The following is a 22,439-nucleotide window of genomic DNA, read 5'->3' as shown; positions in this document are numbered from 1 at the left end:
CTGTACACCCAGTCACTCAACACAAGTGAGTGTGGAAATAAATGAGAACACGGGGAACTAAGTCATTGACCTCAACTATGATTCTCTTCTTCATCTTGCCTTTACTGTGTTGGTAAACCGGATTGTATTTTCCCGTTATGCCAAAGAGGATTTGCAATTTCTTTTCTTTTTTTTTATAAACTGCATTGGATTTAGGCAGACATTGTTATTGTTGTATACTCTGAGCCATTTGATTATTTTTTAGTTTTATTTTTTTTTTATATATATACTAGCACGTTTTGAGCTTTAGTTGACCTGTTTGTTAGGCTTGAGTCAAATTCTAACTTTAAATATCCCTCGTCTGTTTTAGCCTTGCATGTAGGATTGGCAGGGATTGCCATGTAGGACATTACACTGTTTGCCAGAAAGTTTAATCAACCACAGAATAGTGTTTGACAATTTCCTTATTTCCCTTTTAGTTTGTTTGACAACTTCCAACCCAAATCATCCTTAAACTGTAAATATATCAAACCTGATGCTTCATGGATTTTACAGAAAGAATGATAATGCCAATATTGTTTGGCCTCAGTCTGGCGTATTTGTGCATTGAATGTTCCTAACATGCATATCCTGATAATGATGTAAATAATTTTTGGTGTTTGCATAAGGGTCAGTATACACTAGCTTTTTTCACAGATGCATTTTTGTTAAAAAAAAAAATTAAAAAAATTCACTTTAGTATTTGATACAAGTCTTACACTGTTTTAAGTGTAAATAGATGCTCAGGCTTGCTTTTCGTTTCCCTCTGTGGGTCTTGAAAATGGTTCTCATTGTCTCTAAACTAATTTCATTATTCATGGGACACGGAGATGGTTTTTTTGTTTTTCACTATTCAAGATTTTAAATCTGGGTCTTGAAAAGTGTTTTCTTAAAGTAGGCATTATGACAAACCTAAAGAAGCAGAAGAAAGTCAGATGCCAAACACTGGATGTACTATGTTACTTGCTGAGATATCACTCTTTTACATCCTGCAAAAATATCCATGTTAAAACAACTAAACAACTGTGAATAAACTTCCACTTGGCTCAAATTCTGTTCCAATAATCTATTTTGATTAAATCTTTTTCTTTTTTCTTTTTCTAAAACAAATAAAATGCTATGTACAATGTAACACACAGAGCTTTGAAAATGGATTATTGCTGTATATCTGCCATGTTAACGTTAGGGTCTAGGAGGCTCAACAAGGGGCTTCTAATTCTGACTGTAGGATGGAGGTCTCCGACGGACCACTGGAGGAGGAATCCCTTTACAGCATGCCCCCCCCCGGCCAATGAGCTGGGACGACATGCAGACACATGGGCCTCCCCAAAATAACCTGCGACTACTGCACTGACAAATGTTGCTACTTGTACTGGTGACAGGTTCCCCTAGCTACTCGGCTCCATATTTTCCCGTAAACTCCAAGGTGAACTCTGTACATTAAAACCGGGAAAGCTGGGCAGCTGCCTGTGTCCAAGATTTTCCCAGGTGGCAGCCGCCGGAAGACCGGAATCTCCCTCTTTGAGCACAGGTGCACTCTGAGGATTTACCAGTCCTTCACAGGGGCCAGCTGGGTTTATTCTGAAGGTAAAACACACCACCCCCTAATTGAATTGTTGTTCAGTGTGCTGTTGACTGGCATCTGCCTCACCCTGTGTTTAGACTCTGAAAATCTCCGAGCTATTTTGGTTTAAATGTTAAATTGAATTATCATAACCTGCCTGGATGTGAGTTTCCCGCCTGGATGTGTGGGCCCGTTAGTCTGTGCAGGCCGTGAATGTTTGTTCTCTCTCCCATTTCTGATGATTATACTTTGTGTCATTTGATTAATGATTGTTGTGGCTGATCAAAATCATGATAACAAGGCCACACCGAATGAGGGGAACTGCTTTGTGTGTGTGTGTTGATTTTCTTCATGTAAACTGACCCTTTGCTATTATTAGATATGACTCGGTGCGCTTGGAGCCTGTTTGCAAAGGATTAATGTACACAACAGCTGCAGCTTCAGGTCTGCTGGAAGGGCATTGCTGCCTCTTAATTGCACTGATTTGAGTGTCAGTAGCATATGTGTACCCTATCTTATGTCTGTATTCAATAACTTGCTCATGCCTAGTGTCAAAAAGTGCGAAGACTAAACGTCATTTAAGTGTTGGTCTGAGTTGGAAGCCTGCCCGTATCCCGTCCGTGTCAGTGCATGAACCTGAAACCCTGTCGAGGCTAGAGGAAGGCTGAAATTAGGCTAAAATAAAAAAAACCCACTATTTTTACCACATATCCCCTGCATTTAACTACAGTCTCAGTTTTCTAAATGTTCTATCTTTGCTCCAAATATTTTACAAGTGTCATATTAATGTGAGTTATATCTAAGGTGCATATCAGTATATGTTTTTATTAGCTCCTTACTGTATGTGTCAGATATCTGTTAAATATGTGAAGGGATCAAAACAAAATTTGAGTTATTGACTTCTGACCATTAGTCATTTCTCCTTCAGTTATTTTAGTCATTTAAAGGTCTGTTAGACATGTCGGTGACTTGAAAGGGCCATGCATGTTTTATCCCTAAAAGAAGGTATGCACAGTATACGCAACTTTCATTATACTGTAGTTGTGTATACTTCATATAACTTCTTTCAGGGGCTGTAACTAATGATCAGGGATTAACCTGCCGAATAGTTTCTCAATAAATTGACAAATCGTTTGTATTATAAAATATCAGACGTGGACGTCTTGTTTGTTTGCTTGACGGTCCGAAAAACAGTCCAAAACACAAAGATATTTAGTTCCCGATCACAAAAAACATAGAAAAGAAGTATATTTTCACACTTAAGAAGGTGTATCCTGTACATTGTTGCGGGAAAGAATGTCTTTGACCATTCAAAATGAAATTAATGTTGCTATTCGTTTTCTGTTGATCCACTAATTGGTTAATTGACTAATTGTTTCAGTTCTACTGCTTGTCATACCGTATGTTTTTAGACTGATGTCCTATCTTCCATACAGCCACTGGTTTCAGTCATTTTAAGTGCTGTATGAAAATGAACTTGCAGTGATGTTCCATTACAGTGAACATTTAGTTAACTTTATTTTTTGTCGCGTCATAATGCAGTGGAAATGGACTGTTGTGGGAAATCATTCTAAAAACCTATGTGATGGGAAATAGTCAGCACTAAAGTGAGAAGTATTTTTTTTTTTTTCACACAAATACTTGCGTGTGTAATGTAATTGAATAGTTTGGGGATATTTCCACAGCATGCAGGAGAACAACATTGACCAGCCGCCGTCACTGTCTCAGCTCTTAAGAGAGAGCTACCTGGCAGAGGCGAGAGCCCAGCAGCGCCACAGCGAGATGAGCCGCTCGGACGCTTCTTCCTCACGCCTTCAGATCTACAGGTCACTCAAAGGCAAGGCTGAGGACTCTGTGGGCCACAGTGATCCCCAATTCCCAGACCTCTCGGCCTTCCTCAGCCAAGAGGAGCTGGATAAGAGTGTGAACCTGGCCCGCCAGGCCATCGGACATGAGCCTCGGGAAGAGAGGGCAGAGGTCAAGGCCCATCTCAAGGCATCAACCCCCTCTAAGATCTCCTCAGTCTCTTCCTCTGAACCCCCATCTGTTCCCTTTGCCAGCCCCTCTTCTGCTCTTTTTGCCGCACCCTCCACTGGGCCCTTCAGCCAGCCAGCCCCTGAACTCCAAGAACTGCCAGCAACCCACACAACACTCGCATCAGACGGAAAGTTGCACAAAGCATCCGCACGGCAGGAACACATGATCAGGGACACAAGGGACTCCGGTGAGGGATTCAACGACGTTGACAGGTCGGCGAGGAATGCCCCATACGGTCCGGAGACCCAGTCCAAGAAGGAGTTCCTCAACAAGGCAGCAGACTTCATTGAGGAGCTCTCTGCTCTCTTCAAGGCCAACAGCTCCAAACGGGTACGCCCGAGAGGGTGCAAATCCCACAGGACAAGGAACCAGAACAAGAGCCAGAACGATGGGACAGTTTATCCCCTCGGCCCAGACAACAGGGAGCGCTCTGCCATGCCTGTGGAGGTGGAGAAGGAGAGACCCAGCCCTGCTGTTAGCCACCAACCACAGGCCCAGCTGGACTCTGGGATTGGGCATGTGGGGTTTCAGGACAGCAGGATTACTGAGCAGCAGTACGACTGTGTTTCCCAGGAGGTGGAGGAGGAGGCTGAAAGCTGTGCCCTGACAGACACTCCATACCCAGTGGAGCCTGCGTGTGAGCCTCCTTGTTTCATCCAGAAACTGAAAAGCAGGGAGGTTCCAGAGGGCAGCAAGGTCCAATTGGACTGCATTGTAAGAGGACTCCCTGTGCCTGAAGTCCGGTAAGGCAAACAAGTGCTGATATTTGTTTCTTTCTCTGTTTGCAGGAGGTACAGCAAGAGTTTCTGCTTCCATGCCCTTTCAAAATGAGTCTACGTTTGTCTCACTGAAAAAAAGTAATACTTGCCAATGTGCTGTGAGGTAGTCAGTGGAGATTTCACAGTTTATTCACAACATTTCACAAGAGTTTAGTAAGTAAGGAATCACAGCAAGGAATGGTGACATGACATGATTTTTACTCAGCGATGGAATGTAACTAAGTACATTTACTCAAGTTCTGTACTTCATTACAAATTTGGGATATTTGTACTTTATGTATTTCCATTTTATGTTTCTTTGTACTTCTACTCCACCACTTTTCAGAGAGGACTGTTGTACTGCTTACTCCACTGCACTTATTTGACAGCTTTAGTTACTAGTTACTTTACATATTAAGATTTTACAAACAAAACACATGATGATCTTTAAATATATAATGCATATTTATCCAATGGTATATAACAAGTCTACTAACTAGACAAATGACTTCAACAGTACAACAAAAACACATTAATACATCAGTAATCATTATCCAATCATATAATATGTAATATTATGCTTTTTTTTTCTGAATTAATACTTTTATTTTTCATACTGTAGGCACATTTTGCTCATAATACTGCCCATACCACTCATACTTTTACTTAAGGGACATTTTTAACACAGGACTTTAACTTGTAATGGAGTACTTATGTTTCTCAGTATTGCTACTTTTACATTTATTGCTTGCTGACATAGAAAATGCACTTTGTATGATGTGTCATATATGTATATACATATATGAAGATGAAAGCATTTTAAAACCGTATTGCCTTATACAGAAATACAGGGTGTATACCAGAGCCCAATATTACCTTCCAATATTGACTTAATAAATGTACAGGTATTGCCACCTATGTCTGCTAATATGTAACAAGAAATTGCAGTAGACTAAGTGCCAAAGATATGTTTGAGGTAATGACAGTGTTACTGTCAGTCTGTCCACCAGAGAACACCAATGAGTTTATGTTTTAACTGTAAAGTGTCCCACTTAGCATCTATCTTTGTCTATATTCTTAAATAACCAAATTAAGGCATCTAGAAAATAATTGTGTTTCTTATGCATTTATGTTCAAATATACAGTATATATTGGCCAATTTATTGTTATTAGATTTTTGAACTCTCAAATACTCATATGGGTATCCATCAGCCTCAAAAATGTATCAGTATCATTCAGTATGATCTAGTGTGTACATTGTGTTAAAGATGGAGCCATGTCTGTGCCTGGACCTCAGACAATCTGAACAATTACAAAGTGTTTGAGAAGGGTGAGTTTAGATGAATGTTTTTTCTTTCTTGGGGGGGATCCAGACAGAAGTGACATGTGATGATAGCCAACAGCTGTGTGTGTGTGTGTGTGTGTGTGTGAGTGAGAGAAGGTTACGTCTGGGACAAATGATAATTACATTTGGCTTCCTATCATTCTTAAGGAGAATATCATCAGATTGTAATTAGGGGGCCATAATTCATGACCATTTACAGTCAAAATGTGCCGAAGTAGGACAGGAATTTACACCTCCCATTGCATTCAGTTAAGTGCCTTTGGTATCGGAGTAAAGCAGAATACATTTTAAGGACTAACGTGGTGGTACTTACCAATTTACACTCTTGTTAATGCTTGTGTTTTGCTGTTTTTATGGCACTTTTGTTTGTTAGATATGTTTTAAAACCCCGGCTGGACTCCCAGGACAACAAAGCCTTAAATCTAAGTGAAGCTGAGGTTTCAGACTATAGGGGGCATGGGCTTGTTGGTCCTACTGAACATTGTTGAGCTACTAACATAAACGTGTCCATGAAGAATGTAGCTCTCTGCCATTTTTAGACTGGACTGGCACTACGAGCCGTAGTCCCATCTGATAATGGAACCTACTGAGCTGTTGACAGAAGCATGAAGAGTTGGGTAAGATGATTCATACCGTCATTGCTTCACCATATCTTTATATGGTTTGTTTGTTTGGTCTCGGTGTCTTACAAAAGTACAAGTCTGAAGATTTGAGTTCTGTTTCAGTGGTTTCTACTTAAAGAATATTTGATTTTGATCAACCTAAGACTTTTTCATTGACTTTAATGGGATGTTTGTGCTTGTTTCTCCTGCAGCTACTGGGTTAGTGAGTATGCCTTTAGGAGTCAAAATAGAGTTGTCAGGTTCATCTTTCTCATTAGTTTGCAATGGTGTAGTGTCTCTGGTGTGTCAGGGTATAGCATTGTGTGTATACTGAGTCTATGTTTAGCATTATGAGTATGTGATTGGGTCAGCCAGTCAGAGCTCCCAGGCTCCAGAGGGAATCTCCTCTCTGGTTCTGAAGTCCAGAGGTAAAATAGCCCTGACAGGTGCAGCGAGCAGGGTCTTTGCCTCACAGATCAGCCACCTCCTCTACTACTCATGCTTTCAATTTAGACCCTTACTCATTAGAAATGACATAGCCTCGCCTCAGGCAGAACATTGACAGCACATTCCAGCGAGTGTATCGGGTACAGATCTTCAGTGTAGCTTTTCACTGGAAACTACACCAGGATTTTGTTTTTAAATACCAAAAGCTTAAATGAATTCCTTTCCATAGATAGTTGAAAAGCAATGGGGCGCTTAATTTGTGTTTTTAGGAATGAGTTTTTGTGTAAACTGCTTTTTGGAACACTTTTTGTTTATTGTTGTTGAAGTCTGGAGTTCGGGATATATTCAGCTAATAGTGTAATTGGCTGCATATGTATTTGAAAAAAGTGTTATGTGATCCATGAGCCTGGTGAAAGCCCTGGATGTGATTTATGATTGTATGATGACGTCCTGCCAGGGAGTAACACATCACTTCATCCCTGTATGTTTATTGGCTGGATTTTTATAAAGCATCAAGAGCTCATCTGCTCAAAATAGATGTGCTTTGACGTAGAGGCGGCTGCATATGTTGCTTGGCAGGACAGAAAAAAAACATAGGTTTGCTATATATAGAGAGAGAGAGAGTTCTACAATAAATAAATAGACTGTTGCCAACTGCAACTCTAATGTACTGGATGCGACTAATGCATGGTATGTAATATTAGCCAGGGTGGATATTTTTCTTGTCATTTATCATGTTTAATATGATTTACGCCCATTTATAAATTTGACAGCATAAAATTATAGATTACAATATTGATTATTGGCTATAGGGGACCTATGATGCATTTCATCTCCCCATTTTTCCCTTCAATAGCAGAGGCAACAACAAAATGTTGATTTGATAGTAAAGTCCATACACTTAACACATCACTAGGTGCCTAGTGATCAATTGTTTTGTGCGCCTCATCTTCATAACATCAACAGTGCATTGAAGCGGCCTCTAAACTGGCACGCTGGCGTTGCTTCGTGTCTACAGTGAAAGGGATAGGGCTTGCACATCAAAACATTTTTCTCTTGGCCTGCATAACTCTACTGAATGGCACCAAGCCAGAGGCACTATTAGGGAAATGAGACATCATGTGGTACCAGCCTCATAGAAATGGTGTCAGAAGGTCAATGTGCTCATATTATGCTTTTTGGCTTTTCCCCTTTCCTTTATTGTGTTATATATCTTTTTTGTGCACGTTATAGGTTTACAAAGTGAAAAAGCCCAAAATCCACCCCAAAGGGACTTAAGGCCTTTTTACAGTTGCCGCAGCCGACCGGCCACGCACCAGTGTGATGTCAAAATGACATAGATCTCGCTGGCGCACCAGGATTTTAACTGCGCAACCAGAGGTCATGCACCACTCTTTTTTTTTTTTTCAGCGGTGCACGACAAAGCGGAAACAGGAAGCATGGACGAGTTCGAGGGTAACCGGATGCCAGGACTCTCAGAGTGACTGCAAGTCTCTCTTGTAAACTTACTGGGTTAAGATGAGTTATTTTAAGGTGAATGAAAGGCTTGATCCGACGAAGTAGGTCATCGAATCAAATCGAAACATTGACGTCAATGCTGCTGCCAGTTCTGCCATTGTTTACCATTTTCTTCTTCTTCTAGTGCGTAGATATAGCAAAGTCGGTAGCCTTTTCTCAGTGGTGACACCTCTGTTCAGGAAAAGACTGCAACTAGTGTCGCGACCACCACGCGCGAGTATACTGTAAATAGTTACGGTGCTCCCATGACGTCACACTGGCGCGAGACAGGTCGGCTGCGGCGAGTATACCGCACATCTTACCATCTCCAACAGAAAACACTGTTCACAAACTGCTCCAAACAGTAAACAAACATACTGCACATGTGCGACTCCCAACAAAGATGGAACAAAAGTGAGATGTCTCACTCTGTAGCTAAAACAGAGAGCTCAACACACAGGGTGAAAAGAGGAGCTGCAGCAATGTGCAGTACACCAAAAATATGGTGTTTTTTGAAAATGAAACCATGTAAACCTATTCTGATATAACCTCTAAATACAATTATGAACCTGAAAATGAGCATAATATGAACACTTTAATAGAAGGAAAAAGACAAGACAATAATAAAACCAAGGGCAGGAGAGTCTTAGAATATCCTACTCTAATAATAGTTAAGTCACATAACTGTACTATCACTGTGGAAGTGGAAATAGAAGTAGATTACTTGCTGAAAAAAAAAAAAGTGTAATGTTACAGACAAGTGACAAATCAAAGGAAAGCTGTCATTGAGTGTTTGAATGAATATGAAATTATGTGAATTATAAACTTTGGCCTTCCATTAAAGGTGCCCTGTGGGGTTTATGTTTACATTCATTGTTTCTCACCAAAACACAACCTTACGGTCTTAACAAATGCATATCCTTCCTTATAAAATATTTGCAAAGCTGACTTTTTTTAATATGTCAAATTATGCATGGTTTACATCAATGTTTACCTAGAAGTATTTTTCTCTACTGCCGCCCGCATACGCATACATGAGAGACTCACTCATAAAGATATCACGCCATAGTGCTACTAGTGGTCCATAACTCCATATGGTACCTTTTAAAGCTGATAAGTACACAATTTACACAAAGGTGATTTCCTCAAACATGCTTTAATTAATAACAGGAAATCGTTGAAAATATAATTTTAGAAAATACAAGCACTGGAAAGAAGTTTACAATGCTAAGGTGTCCTGAGCACTTTGATGTATATGTTTAATCATAGGTGGTTTTGTGAGGGCAAGGAGCTGGAGAACAGCCCTGATATTCAGATCATCACCAACGGCGAGCTGCACTCTCTGATCATCGCGGAGGCCTTCGAGGAAGATACTGGACGCTACTCTTGCTTCGCATCTAATTTCTATGGCACTGACTCCACATCAGCTGAGATCTATGTCGAAGGTGATTCTTGTGTTTCTTTGTTATTGACACTTTTACAGTTCAGGGAAACACTGTTGGTGACCCAAGTGTGTGCCCTTTTCTTTTTTATCAAACCGACAGGTGCCTCCTCTTCGGATTCTGAGGGGGAACAGCACATTGAACATGTAGCCCAGTGAGTTTCTACAGTATTGTCATTAAGAGTCACGTCCAAAAAATAACTCATGTGGCCCTTAGGTTACCTTATTGCAACATTAAATGACTTTCTTCCTTCTGTGATTTTCAAAGGTTGCAGAGGAAACTTTTACCTCCAACATCGAGCCAAACTCTCTCTGCAGAAGAGGAAGACTCTCTGTCATCCCTACCTGCAGCAGCCACCGAGGAGCCAGCAGAGCAGCTCTCCTCTGCACCAACTAACCAAATAATCCCAGAACCTCTTCTACCTGTCCGGACATCAGCCACCATACTTCCAGCCCCCGATCCCTCTCAAACATCCGTGGCATCCGCAGCACCCCCTGCTCAGGAGGAGGCAACAGTGTCACCCGTGCAGGTGTTTCCTACGTTGTCACCAGGCGATACAGCACTTTCAGAAGCCCAGGAGGTGTCAACATCTGTCACATCCACACTGCTGCCGGTGCAGACAGCTGCAGCCATAGCGACATCACTGCCTCTACACTCAACACAAACACCCCAACCTGAGGTAGAAGAGCAGAAACACTGCCTTCCTCTATAGTTGTTGTTCAATGATACATTTTTTGGGTGGGGGTTAATTAACATGTCCCCTGTGTGTTTGGTATCTTCAGAATCAAACCTCCAACCACAACTATCCACAAGGGTTGAACGGCCAACCTATCATGGCTGCCCCTGTATTCACAAAGGTATAGTCATTCTCAAAAGGATGTATATACTGCTGCTGTCGATTATGTGTTTATTGATGTAACACACACACACACACTGTCTTGTCCCACCAGAGCCTGCAGGACCTCCTTGCGTCAGAAGGCCAGCTGGTGGTGCTAGAGTGCCGCGTCAAAGGGGTGCCGTCACCTCGAGTGGACTGGTCCAGAGAGGGAAAAATCATAGAGGACTCTCCTGATTTCAGGATCCTGCAGAAAAGTAAGCTCTGCTGCTGCCCCACCACTGTGATATTATTGAAAGTGCAAATGTGTTGTGTATTTTTTTTTTTGTGAGCTTTGTGTCTTCAGAATATATGCTGCAGCCAGAGTTGGCCTGCCTTGTTTCATAAAGAATATGAGTTTGAGATTGTAAGACTTAATTGTATACTTTAGAGCCATCAAATTAAACTGAGTTTTTAACATTTACCCTTTGCTTCAAAAGGCTGTTAGTGTACTGTATGTCCACTGAGAATTAGGCCTGCATGATTCGGGGGAAAATATAAATCAAAATGTTTTTTAGCTTAGCATTCATATCACAATTCTCTGCCACGATTTTTTTTTCTCACAAAGTGTAATGTTTATTGCACACATGAACCATGACAAAACAAATTGGCAGTACCAAACATAGATTTTTTTTTTGGCACCTATAGCACATTGCGCATCACCACAAGCCTGTAAACATAGAGGCTATAATGAAGAGAAGGGAGAGCACTGCAGCGCTTGGGAGTGCTTTAAAACCTATTTTATACAGTCTATTTTTATACAGTGTATGTTTAAAACACAGAAGAAAGTAGTAGTGTTTGGGATGCAGTCGGCTCGTAAAATTAAATGAGAATCGAAGTCATTAAAAAATATATATATATATATATATATATTATTATCATTATTATTATTATTATTATATATATATATATTTTTTTTTTTAAATCAACAAAAAAAGTTATTTAAAAATTAAATCGTGAACAGGGTGAATCGAGATAGCAATTTTATAATGATTAGGTCTACTGAGAATATTTCCTCAGACCAAAAAACATAAAATCCTTTCACTTAAAAAATGTTTTCAATCAAATCTTGTCCAAATGGGGGAAATTTTATTAAACTGAAAAAGCTCAGAAATGTTGATATTGCTGTAAAAGATTTTCCAGTTATGTATGTGTTTACACGCATAAATGTATACGCTTTAAATACTGTAAATGGTGTCCTCTTATAAAACAAAGTGTTGAAATGTGAAATTCAGCATCATATACTAAATATATTTCTGAAAGGAAATTTAAAAAATGACAAATAAAAGTTATGTTGCAGCAACTGATTGTGGTACATGATCAGTGATCATTTTGGGTACTTGTTTCCGTTTTAAAGGCCCAGATCTCTAGCGGAATCAGGAACATTATAAATCACCATCAGTCAAAAACACAGTGTGTACATATTCATCTGCTGAAGTGTTTACAGTCCTTGGCGAAGGCTTCTGCTCTTCTTCTGTACATAAGCCAGAGCTGCTTTTCCCTGACTCTGGACCATATAAGGTAGTCTCTAATCCTGTATCAAACCACCATGGCAGATCACTTCAACCTGCCTTTGCTGCAGATAGACTCTCAGCCCTAGTGACACAAACAAGTCATGTACTGTATCTTTCCTCGGTATATTAAGACTTTCTAGTAAAGAAGTTAATATGATGCAGTCATACCAAACCAACTTTATCATGTGAGTATCACTTCTTTTTTTTTCTTCTTTTTTTTACCTCTAGAGGAAATATGCACTCTGGTCATTGCTGAGGTCTTTCCTGAAGATTCAGGGATGTTTACTTGCACAGCAAGCAACAAGTATGGAACCGTGTCCAGCGCTGCTACACTGAGGGTCAAAGGTAACACTTGTGTTTCACTTTCATCATGTATTCTTGTAAAAGTACATGGAAAATATTCATATCTCTCGGATTCTCATCAGGCAATGGCAGCAACAACAACAACCACGTGAGGCCTTTCAGCAGTTTGACAGTGGAGCCCAATCGAATCCAAGAACCTTCATCAGCTCCCACTGTAAACTCCCAACCGGGGGTTACTGCGACCAACAGCATCAAGCCCCACTCCAGCACCATTCGCTTAGAGCCGCTCATCTCTAGCACCTTACGCTTGGACCCCTTGAACACCAGCACCCTCCGTCTGGACCCCCATGGCTCCAGCATGTTGCGTCCAGACCCCCTCCGCACCAGTCTACCCAGTCTGGAACCCTCCAGCCTGAGCAGCAGCAGCTCCTGCCTCAACTCTCGCAGCACCAGCTCCCCAAACTTAGATCCTCTCTACCTCCACCAGAACCCTTCTGGATCCAGTGGAGCACGTCCAGAACCACTGAGCGGCGGACAGGTGCTCTCATACCTAAAACCCTTCACTTCTCAATGCGTGGTTGTGACTTCAGCTGAGCAGGACGTGTCCACACCTTCGGTGACATCGCCTGACACAAGCCCAAAAGTTAAGGGGACCCCAAACCATCAGAATGGGAGTCTCATTGTGGTGCCTCTCCCTGATCCCCCTCCTAACTCCTGCCTAAAGACAGGCACCCAGACAAACCACAAAGTCCCACGCACCGGCTCCAGAGTCGGCCTGCGTGTGCACTTCAAATTGCCTGAGGATGAGGAGGATGTACAAAGTGACACATCCAGTCAGTTTGATGAAGACACCAGCATGTCACTCAACAAAGAACCACCGCCAGTGCTGGCTAAACCTAAACTGTGAGTAGAGCAAATGCAAAAACCAGAACAAGCAGATGAGTCTCAGAAATGTCACAATTGCTAACAAGGCTGTCAGAATGGTTTGCAACAGTATAGTATGAGGAAAAGAGATTTTGTAAATGGGTTATCTAAACTGTGTCCGCAGTTTGTTCTGCATCAAAGTGAATTTGATGGGCTGTATTGAGAGGTGGGAGGTTCCTCCTTCTCTGGCTCAACTAGCAGCTGTAATCAGTTGCGATTCATAAGTGAATGCATGCAGACTTTAAATGTGGACCTTCCGGCTTTCCAAAACAAAGGATGGCATTTTCTATTTGTAAGTGTACCGTTTATATTCATCTAATATTTCAGACAATACTGTAAATGAAATCTTGCATGGTTTAATGAGCTGATTACGACGTGTTTTTGTACGTCTTAGGCTTAAAACACAAATAAATATGACCATTTCTCCTGTATTGTTTTTAATCAAACTGAATTTGCAGCAATTTGATGATGAATTAAAAAGAGAGCATCTTGTTTAGAATGAATGCAGAAAGTGTCTAGAGCTTGGACAGTATTTTGTTTGTAGGCTACTTGTTGGTAGCCCATAAAAGGGCAGAGTATTCTTCATGCTGACTTTGGCTCCTTCCTGCTGGGGTTTACAGCGTGGACTTAATTTATGGGAGCAGAGCACTGAGCCGCTCTCATTTTCACCATGTATAGTGTCATTTTTTGGTTTGGCTTTAACTTTAGTTTTGCTTTGATCAACAGGGACCCAGCCCAGCTCCAGCTTCTGCACAACCAGGTCCTCATGGAGCAGCAGCAGGACCCTGAGCCTCAGACCCAAACCCACACCCAGCCCCAGCCCCAGCCTCAGTCCCAGTCCCAGCCCCAGCCCCAATTCCAGATCCAGATCCAGCCCGAGGTCCAAAGCTCCAATGAAGGTCTGCTGTGGTCACCCAGAATGCAAGGTGAACCCCATCCACCACCTTTCCAGTCCTACCTGAACACCACAGCGCCCCTTCAGCAGACGCCCTCCTCTGCACCTCCACTGACCACCGCTCCCCCTGCTCCCTGTCTGAGCTCTGCTCCAGCACTCGGCACCGCCTTTTCACCTCGTCTCAACACTTCTCCATTGAGCTCGCCTCCTTCGATTCCTCAGCTAAAGACTTCCTCCCTGGTGACCTCCCCTCCACCTGCCCCACACCTGAAAACAGCTCCTCCTCTCAGTATAGCTCCTGTAACCCAGATGAACACAATCCATGCCTCCCATCTCAACCTGTCCCCTGCAGCTCTGGCCAGAACTGCACCTACACCCCAATTTTACTCTCCACCTGCACCAAAGCTTAGCACAGCCCTTACAGATCCAACCCCGGCCTTGCAGCAGATCACATCTCCTGCTCCACTACTGAGAAGCACCCACGCCTCCCTCATGAACCTCACGGCCACCTCCCACACCTTCAACTACACCCGGCCTAAAGAGTTCATAGCTGCTCAGGCCTTCTCGCCAGTCAGGAGTCCTTCCCCAACCGAATCACCAGTTCCTCTGCTCCAAGAGCTGGCCGCTGAGCTCCACTCCTCTGCAGCCAGCTCTCCTACTCTCCCACCATTCTCCCCGCCACCCAGGATCTTCCCAACGAGGGTGCTCACGTCTCCCACAAGCCCTCCTTCCCTCGTGTCCTCTCCCACACCGGTGTCTCCGCCATTCCTGAACAGCATGTTCGCCATTCGAGCCCAGTCGCCTCCCCAGGCCTCCTCTCCCACCTCCAGCAGCTCCACACCGAGCCCCATTCAAAACCCGGTGGCGTTCCTAAGCTCTGTCCTGCCGTCCCTGCCCCAGAGTCAGCCCACCAACTCAATGGGCCTGCCCAAGGGAGCTCCTTTGAGGTACGCCCACTCCGACATACTACAATGCTCATGAGATTACTGAACTGTCACATGCTCTAATACATTTTCCCCTTCTGTATGTTCAGGCTCAAAAAGAACGTACCAAAGGTGCGCCTCCCGTCAACTGAAGACATTCGCGGAAGCAGAGAAATTCTCCTCCAAGACATTGAAAAAAAGCTTCGCTTTAAAGATGACACTGCACAGTTTGCACATCAACAGGTACTAAGTAGTCTCCAGCTCTGCAGCTCTCCTTGATTTCTCCTTTTGTGACTGCTTTAATCACAGTGATGTAGTGGTGAATAGATATAATAATGCAAACTACTACTTGCATAAACAGAAAATATTTTCACAAGATAAAGCTCAGGCCAAAGGTGGGTCTGCTGGATTCTTTAAATATAAAGTGGATTTGAGCCTCCATTGCATCCCTGCTCAGTTAGATATTAGACTACTGTGTGAATATAAATGTCAATAAATGATCCGTTTGTTGACATGTAGGTATGTGATCACAAATCTTTAACTAACCAACTGTTGCAATCTATTTTTTTTTTTTTTTAATTCTTTTAAGGATGAAGCTTACTGTATGTTAACCAATGACAATGTTCTCACTTGTCTCCAGGTTTTTACTAATGTATTCATTTTGAGATGAATACATAAGTAGATATTTTAAAAGGTATTTAAAAATGTAAAATGATAAAGGGACATGAAGTCACTCACTCCTGACTGACTCAGAGGCAATGAGGAACTCGCTTTGAATCAGCCGAGCATTAGCCATCATTCCATCCCCAGTCATTCATTGCTGTGTGTTCATGTAGCTTAAAGCAACACCAAAGATTCTTTTGTACCTTCAAATAATGTTTCCAAAATCGTTTCAGTGGTTCATCGACTCGTAACAGGGTGAACGGCACTTCTGCATTCGCTTTGCGGCCTTCTATCGGCTAAAACCGCACTATGCAAGTTTGCCAGATCGGGTAGCGGATCTGTAGTTCGAATGAGACATACGACAGCGATAATGGACAATTCGGCTTCCTACCTGTAGGGGGACCGAAGAGGAAAAGTGCTTTGGTGTTGATTTAACAACATACACATGCCATTAACAATTAGCTTGTGCATTATTCCATGAGTATATGTTTGTGTGTACAGTATGTATGTCTTCGTTGGTGTTCATCATCCATCCCTATCGTCTCATAGAAGCTGAGTAATGAGGGGAAAACAGCGTGCAGACCCCTTGGACCAAACATTCCTGCTACTGTCATTAACTATGATGAGGTACAAGGATCTTCCCGTCCCAAGCACTGCTTTGCTCGAAGCTGTATGGGCCATGAAAATGTTTCAGACCGAGATTACGTAACTTCATTGTCTAAATACCATGGTTAATTAATTTCTCTAATGAAGCAATTTAAGCTTGTGTACTAATATGTAACTTGCATTCATTAAGCTAATGAAATGTAACAAGTGTACTGTGGTTTAGTGCTGTATTCTCCAGTTCTCAGTTAACTTATTTGACATTTTCCCCACTGAAGCTTGCAGCCCCTTCTGTTTGCATTTCAGATTTTCCCAAAAGGCCAACATGACATAGTCCTTCTTTTTCGCAACACTTCTGGAAAACAAAACCGAAAAACTGCATACTGTCCTTACATTTCACCCGTTTTTAAGATTCTCCTGCTCGTTTTTGTCTTTCAACTCTGCAGTTCATCTTCCTCTGTTCTCTGTTTTACCTTCAGCCCTATTTTGTTTGGTTGGATGAGCAAAATGTTTTACCAACCGGGGAAAGATACCGTCAGACAGATGCCACTGCATGATCCTCATCATCGAGTGGTTTAAAGTCACAATCTGTACCTCTTTGTTTAGAAATTTGAGGCATAGTTTGTTACTTTAATACCACAGTTGCTACATGATAAATGGATGCACGTTGTCTCATGTTTCTGAGTATTGCATACCTCTCCATGAGCATTTGTTGCTTATCTGAGTGTGTTAAGTGTCGGTGTACAAGACAGATGTTATGCGACGTTGACTGTGGCGATTCATTTTATGTGGTGGTTTTCCTATTTTTTTTCTAGGAGTACAAAGTGTCCAATTTTGAGCAGAGACTTATGAGCGAGATCGAATTCCGTTTGGAGCGTACGCCGGTGGAGGAGTCGGACGATGAGGTGCAGCACGATGACGTCCCTACAGGAAGATGCATCGCACCCATATTTGACAAGAAACTGAAGAACTTCAAAGCCATGGAAGGCGTGCCTGTCACTTTCTCATGTAAAGTAGTGGGAATCCCTTTTCCGAAGGTGAGAGGTCAATAACTGCGCTGCACAAATGACAGCGTGATCTGTCACTTTCATTCCTCACATTTATCCTCCACGGCTGTGTCTCTCATCAGGTTTACTGGTTCAAGGATGGCAAGCAGGTCCTGAGGAAGAACACCCATTACAGGAAGATAAGAGAGGGGGATGGGACCTGTGCTCTACATATAGAGTCCACGACCAATGACGACGATGGCAACTACACCGTCATGGCAGCCAATCCACAGGTGATCCTCCACACTCCCTGTTCATGCTGTCAACGCCTTTTCTCCAGCTGCAAAAAAACTAATGTTTGATATTTAATGACCATCAGGGACGTATCAGCTGCTCGGGTCATTTGATAGTCCAAACGGGACCTCCCCGAAAGACACCTATTCACTCTCAGAGGTGAGCAGGACTGAGTGTGCAGTGTGATCTGCAGAGGTGAGAAGAATCCCTCTGCAGCATGAGGAACCAGCTAATTATTATGATTGTCCTCCCTGACAATAATGCTGTTTTGTGATCATGTGTATCTAACTAAAATAGAAGGCGTCTTTGTCTGTCTGTCTATCTGTCTGTAATGCTACTAATAAATATGTCCCGTAGATCCAGTGGTGTAGTCTACGTGACACGCAGGTATACGCAGTATACCCACTAAGAAAGCTCCAGGATGTCCATATACCCATTTAAAAATGCCCATTGACATGCAACGACACACTGTCCATTATATTTTTGATATATTTTGTGTTTTTCTTCTTCACATAGGCTAAATAAAGGTATTTCCCCCGTGAATTGGTGCATAGAAGTGTATCCGAATACAAGAAATTAGTCGTTGATGCTCAAAACTTCCCTGGGGGAGGACACCCAGACCCCCACACTATGATATGGCCCCCCCCTTCCCCCAAATGCAGATTCTGGCCAATATACAGTACAGTATACCCACTACAATACATTAGACTACACCACTGCGTAGATCTCAAGAGCTCGTACTCGATGCTGAACTTCACTGGGTCCTCAGCAATACACCCGCCAAGTGTGAAGTCGATGGGATGAACGGTTGTCAAGAAAATTGAAGGACGGAAAGACGGACGGACCCACTATGTACACACTGTGCAGTTAATTGAGAGGCAACCACTAATAACTGTTAAATCGCCAAAACAGCATGCTTGGTACGGCTCGCTCTCCGTCGCTCGCTACAGTACTTAAAAGAACAGATGAAGAGAGAGAGATCGGAGATGTTACATTGTAGCAAACTCAAACATTTCAAGCGTCAGCGGTGTAACTTCCAGAATGAACGCTTCCCAAAAATAGCCTGGTCCCAAATAGCTAGCTGTTAGCAAATGACGCGTATGCCCTAGCATTGCTAGGAGACGCAACTACACTATGTTATGGCAGGTGTATTGCTCAGGACTCAAGGAAGGTGTCAATGTGAAGTTGTTTGGATGTGTGGTTCTTAAGAAAGCTGCAAGCAGCAGCAATACCAAAGACCAAGCAATCATTCCAAACAGGCTCTGCACTAGACTATACTAAAAGGCTAACATACACTATGAGAAAGATGTCATGGATTTATGTCAAAGAGTGCGTTTGTGCCCCATAATATGCTCTGCTCACGTTTTACAGGGTGCGAGCCCGCATACAGGAAGTTGAAAGTGAGCAAACCGAGGAGCGCTTTTTTCGGCCTCATTTCCTCCAGGCTCCGGGGGACATGCTGGCTCACGAGGGAAGACTGTGTAGACTAGACTGTAAGGTAGGCAGCAGGTCCTGGCATGTGATACGAACATATTGCATGTTTTGCCCTTACCTTACTTTCAACGGTTGTTGTCTTCCAGGTGAGCGGCCTCCCCAACCCAGAGCTGATGTGGTTGGTCAGCGGGAGGCCGATCTATCCAGACCTTTACCACAAGATGTTGGTGCGGGAGAATGGCATCCATTCTCTGGTCATTGATCCTCTGACGCAGAATGACGCCGGCACATACACGTGCATTGCAAGCAACAAAGCAGGGCAGAGCTCCTTTAGTCTAGAGCTGAATGTTGTGGGTAAGGACTGGATACAATGAATGGAAAGGAATGAATTACTCGTATGCAAAACAGTTGAATACTTTAGTGTGATGTCCCATGGCCTGTTTGAAAGTTCCAGTAATCCAAATCATGTCCACTTTAGAGAAAGAGATGAAGCACCCTCCCCAGTTTGTGGAGAAGCTGCAGAACATGGGTATTCCTGAGGGGACTCCAGTCAGGCTGGAGTGTCGGGTGGTGGGTATGCCCCCTCCAGTCATCTTCTGGAAGAAAGACAATGACACCATTCCTAAAACTAAGGACAGAATCAGGTCGGTAGGAGTTCTGAGCCTGTCCATGTAGCCGTTTCACTACCATGTATTGCAACTTAAAAGTCTCAAATGAATGAATTCTCCATGATCTGTTTATTTCAGCATGACCCAGGATGCAACAGGATATGTGTGTCTCCTTATCCAGCCAACAACAAAGGACGATGCTGGCTGGTACACAGTGTCGGCAAAAAACGAGGCTGGAATTGTATCCTGCACCTGCAGGCTTGATATCTATGGTGAATATTCTGTATAGCTGTGTAACTATTAGCTCTGTTAAGAAATGTGGCACGTTTGTGTTAGCTTGTCACTCTAAAGTAGTAATACGAGCTATCTGCTGCGCCTTCAGCACAGTGGCATCAGAGCATCCCTGCACCCATGAAAAAGGCTCCGCGCACAGGCAGCCGCTATGCAGCTCTGACGGGCCAGGGCCTCGACATCAAGTCAGCTTTCCCCACGTCGGAGACCAACCCCATCCTGTTCTCCAGCTCCCCTCCTGAGGTCATGCTGGAGAGTGAGGAGCTGTGAAACGGCAGCATGGTGACAGTCAGAGTTCTCCCGGCACACACTAAGACTTCCCTGAGGTCCAAACAGTAGAGGGCTAAAAGGAGAAAGATGATCTGAGCCGATTGCCGATGTGAATTGTGTGATGCATTTGAAGTGATACACTCAGAGTAGAATGGCAAAGAGTTATTGTGTTAAAGCTATCAGCACTGATAGTGGGTTTGCCACCATTCCTATTTACTCAAGTCATATGACAGAAAAAAAAAAAACAGATTTGCAAAGTCTTAGCTCATGAGCCATCATTGGAGTTGAATAGTGTTCTCTGACAGGTTTTTTTTTTTACATCAAATTTAGCTACGATAGTGAGTGTTGCTGAATGTTGGTGAAAACATCTGTTCTTAATTGTTAGTCCTATTCTCAAAGTGGTACAAGTACTGCTTATTCTTATTGCAAATCATATATATACCTGTATCCGGTAGTAATAGATTCTTTTAAAGTTTATATAAAAAGCAGTTTTAAGTTATTGTTTGTTAATAACCAGAGCTAGTTTAGAGTATATTTAAAAGGACATTTGAATGTGCCATTAAGAGCAGTTTATTTAAATGGCCCCAGCCACGTGGGATTCTTTCCCCATTTACCTAAATCATTTCTTGACGTTCATCACTGGTTCATATTTTATTGCGCCATGTTTTTTCATGTGCATGCATGCCAACAAGATGCAATATTGTACAACTTAACAAACACACTGTGTCTGCACACAGTCATAATACTAATATGTTAGTTAGGTGTCTCTCATTCATGGTTAATAGTTGCTTTCAGGTGATTTTATTCATCTTTTATTGACAAAGGTGTATCTCGATTGTATCTGCTTTTGAGATGTATGAGGAATGAATCAGGTGAGACTAAAAGCTCTTTGTTTTGACCCTTGGCTTTGCTTTAACACCAACAAGTCAAATGTACCCCACAGAGGTTAATAATGAACTTTGATTAAGATCAATTTGAGTTGGTTTGAAAACGTATTGAAGAAAAGCACATACTCAACTGATGTAAAGTTGCACATTGTAAAATAGTTTTGTCCTCAGAATAAAGTTATATTTATTCAAATGAGTGATGTGTTTACTTTGCTGGAACAGGTGGTTGTAATTCTGCATGCTGCTTAGACAGCACCTGAAATCATTCTGCTCTATTTTCAGTGCTCCTTCGCAGCAGATGAAGTTCAGAGTGTCTCATTTCTTTACTCTTTTTCAGGATTTCATGCAGAATGTATTCAAATAGGTTAACGGGTAGTTTGCCTTGACGTTAATGTGAGTTAGAATCTAAATGTCTGCTGTTATTACTGAGAGCTCGTTTTTGACTATATGCTGTAATCAGAGCCACGTTAGCTTAAACTGATGTCAAATTCAAAACAAATAGGAAAGCTCAGAAGCCAATTAAGCATTACTAATCAGTCCAATTAGATGGGAAGAGAGTTCAAATAGGCATAAAATTACATTCACCTTAACGTGACCTAATTATACTCCGAGCCTCATCTGACCAGCTGCCAGGCCTACTTGTTAACTGGGTGCTGTAGTGTTGCTAAGTAGTAAATATCTCTGGGCTCTGAATGAGTTGGGGTTTTGGTTTATAAAATCCAATGTTTTGTATTTTTCTTTCTTTAATTCATTCCACTCATAGCTCACTTGTGCTGAATATTGCTGTGATGTTTCAAATTCAGTTTTCTAAGTGTAATAGACTGCATCTGTACTTAACTTGATTACTGCAGTGTCAACACAATCATAACTAATGTTTTATGTTTGTTACAAAGCCAGCAATCAAATTCCACACACTGGAAACCAGAAGTAGTGGCACACTTGTGATATGTCTCTCTATCCTCGTTAAGTATGATCTTATTCACACTGCTCCTTTAAATTAATCCCGTAATGATAATGAGATTTATCAAGTCAAAGCACACATGCAGAGGGAATCCTTTTTTTTACACTTTCTCCTGTACTGAAACACACGCTTTGTGTCCTAATCTCCATTTCTCCATAAGGAGAGCTGGATTTATGAGGGTACGTGTTTCTGTCAGAGCAGACGGGTCACCCCTCAGTTGTGACATATGGCTTTTGACAGAGGGCATGGCTCGGCCATCGGTGCTCAGACGAGCCAATCGTGAGGGGTTGTGGAAAAAA

At 42.4% G+C, this 22,439-nt stretch overlaps 1 protein-coding gene across 1 annotated transcript; it reads left to right on the top strand.

Annotated features, from left to right (window-relative positions):
* Nucleotides 1-1,301: 1,301 nt before the first annotated feature.
* mypn (myopalladin) lies at nucleotides 1,302-20,595 on the top strand. The gene is made up of 20 exons (XM_078273125.1): nucleotides 1,302-1,605; nucleotides 3,268-4,362; nucleotides 9,538-9,713; nucleotides 9,813-9,864; nucleotides 9,978-10,389; nucleotides 10,493-10,567; nucleotides 10,661-10,802; nucleotides 12,327-12,443; nucleotides 12,524-13,304; nucleotides 14,052-15,167; nucleotides 15,254-15,386; nucleotides 16,356-16,433; nucleotides 17,225-17,446; nucleotides 17,539-17,688; nucleotides 17,775-17,848; nucleotides 19,061-19,187; nucleotides 19,270-19,477; nucleotides 19,602-19,767; nucleotides 19,870-20,003; nucleotides 20,114-20,595. Exons 2-20 carry the CDS (start codon nucleotides 3,269-3,271, stop codon nucleotides 20,290-20,292), a joined length of 5,436 nt encoding a protein of 1,811 aa, XP_078129251.1. The 5' UTR covers nucleotides 1,302-1,605; nucleotide 3,268; the 3' UTR covers nucleotides 20,293-20,595.
* Nucleotides 20,596-22,439: the final 1,844 nt, after the last annotated feature.

Source organism: Sander vitreus, chromosome 17 (assembly GCF_031162955.1).
Source record: "Sander vitreus isolate 19-12246 chromosome 17, sanVit1, whole genome shotgun sequence".
NCBI classification, from domain to species: Eukaryota; Metazoa; Chordata; class Actinopteri; order Perciformes; family Percidae; genus Sander; species Sander vitreus.
This window is presented reverse-complemented; position numbering and strand designations above follow the sequence as displayed.

Coding starts and splice junctions, on each gene's coding strand:
- mypn (XM_078273125.1), top strand. CDS start 3,269: ATGCAGGAGAACAACATTGACCAGCCGCCGTCACTGTCTCAGCTCTTA. Junction 4,363..9,537: donor CTCCCTGTGCCTGAAGTCCG/GTAAGGCAAACA, acceptor GTTTAATCATAG/GTGGTTTTGTGAGGGCAAGG. Junction 17,849..19,060: donor ACACCTATTCACTCTCAGAG/GTGAGCAGGACT, acceptor CACGTTTTACAG/GGTGCGAGCCCGCATACAGG.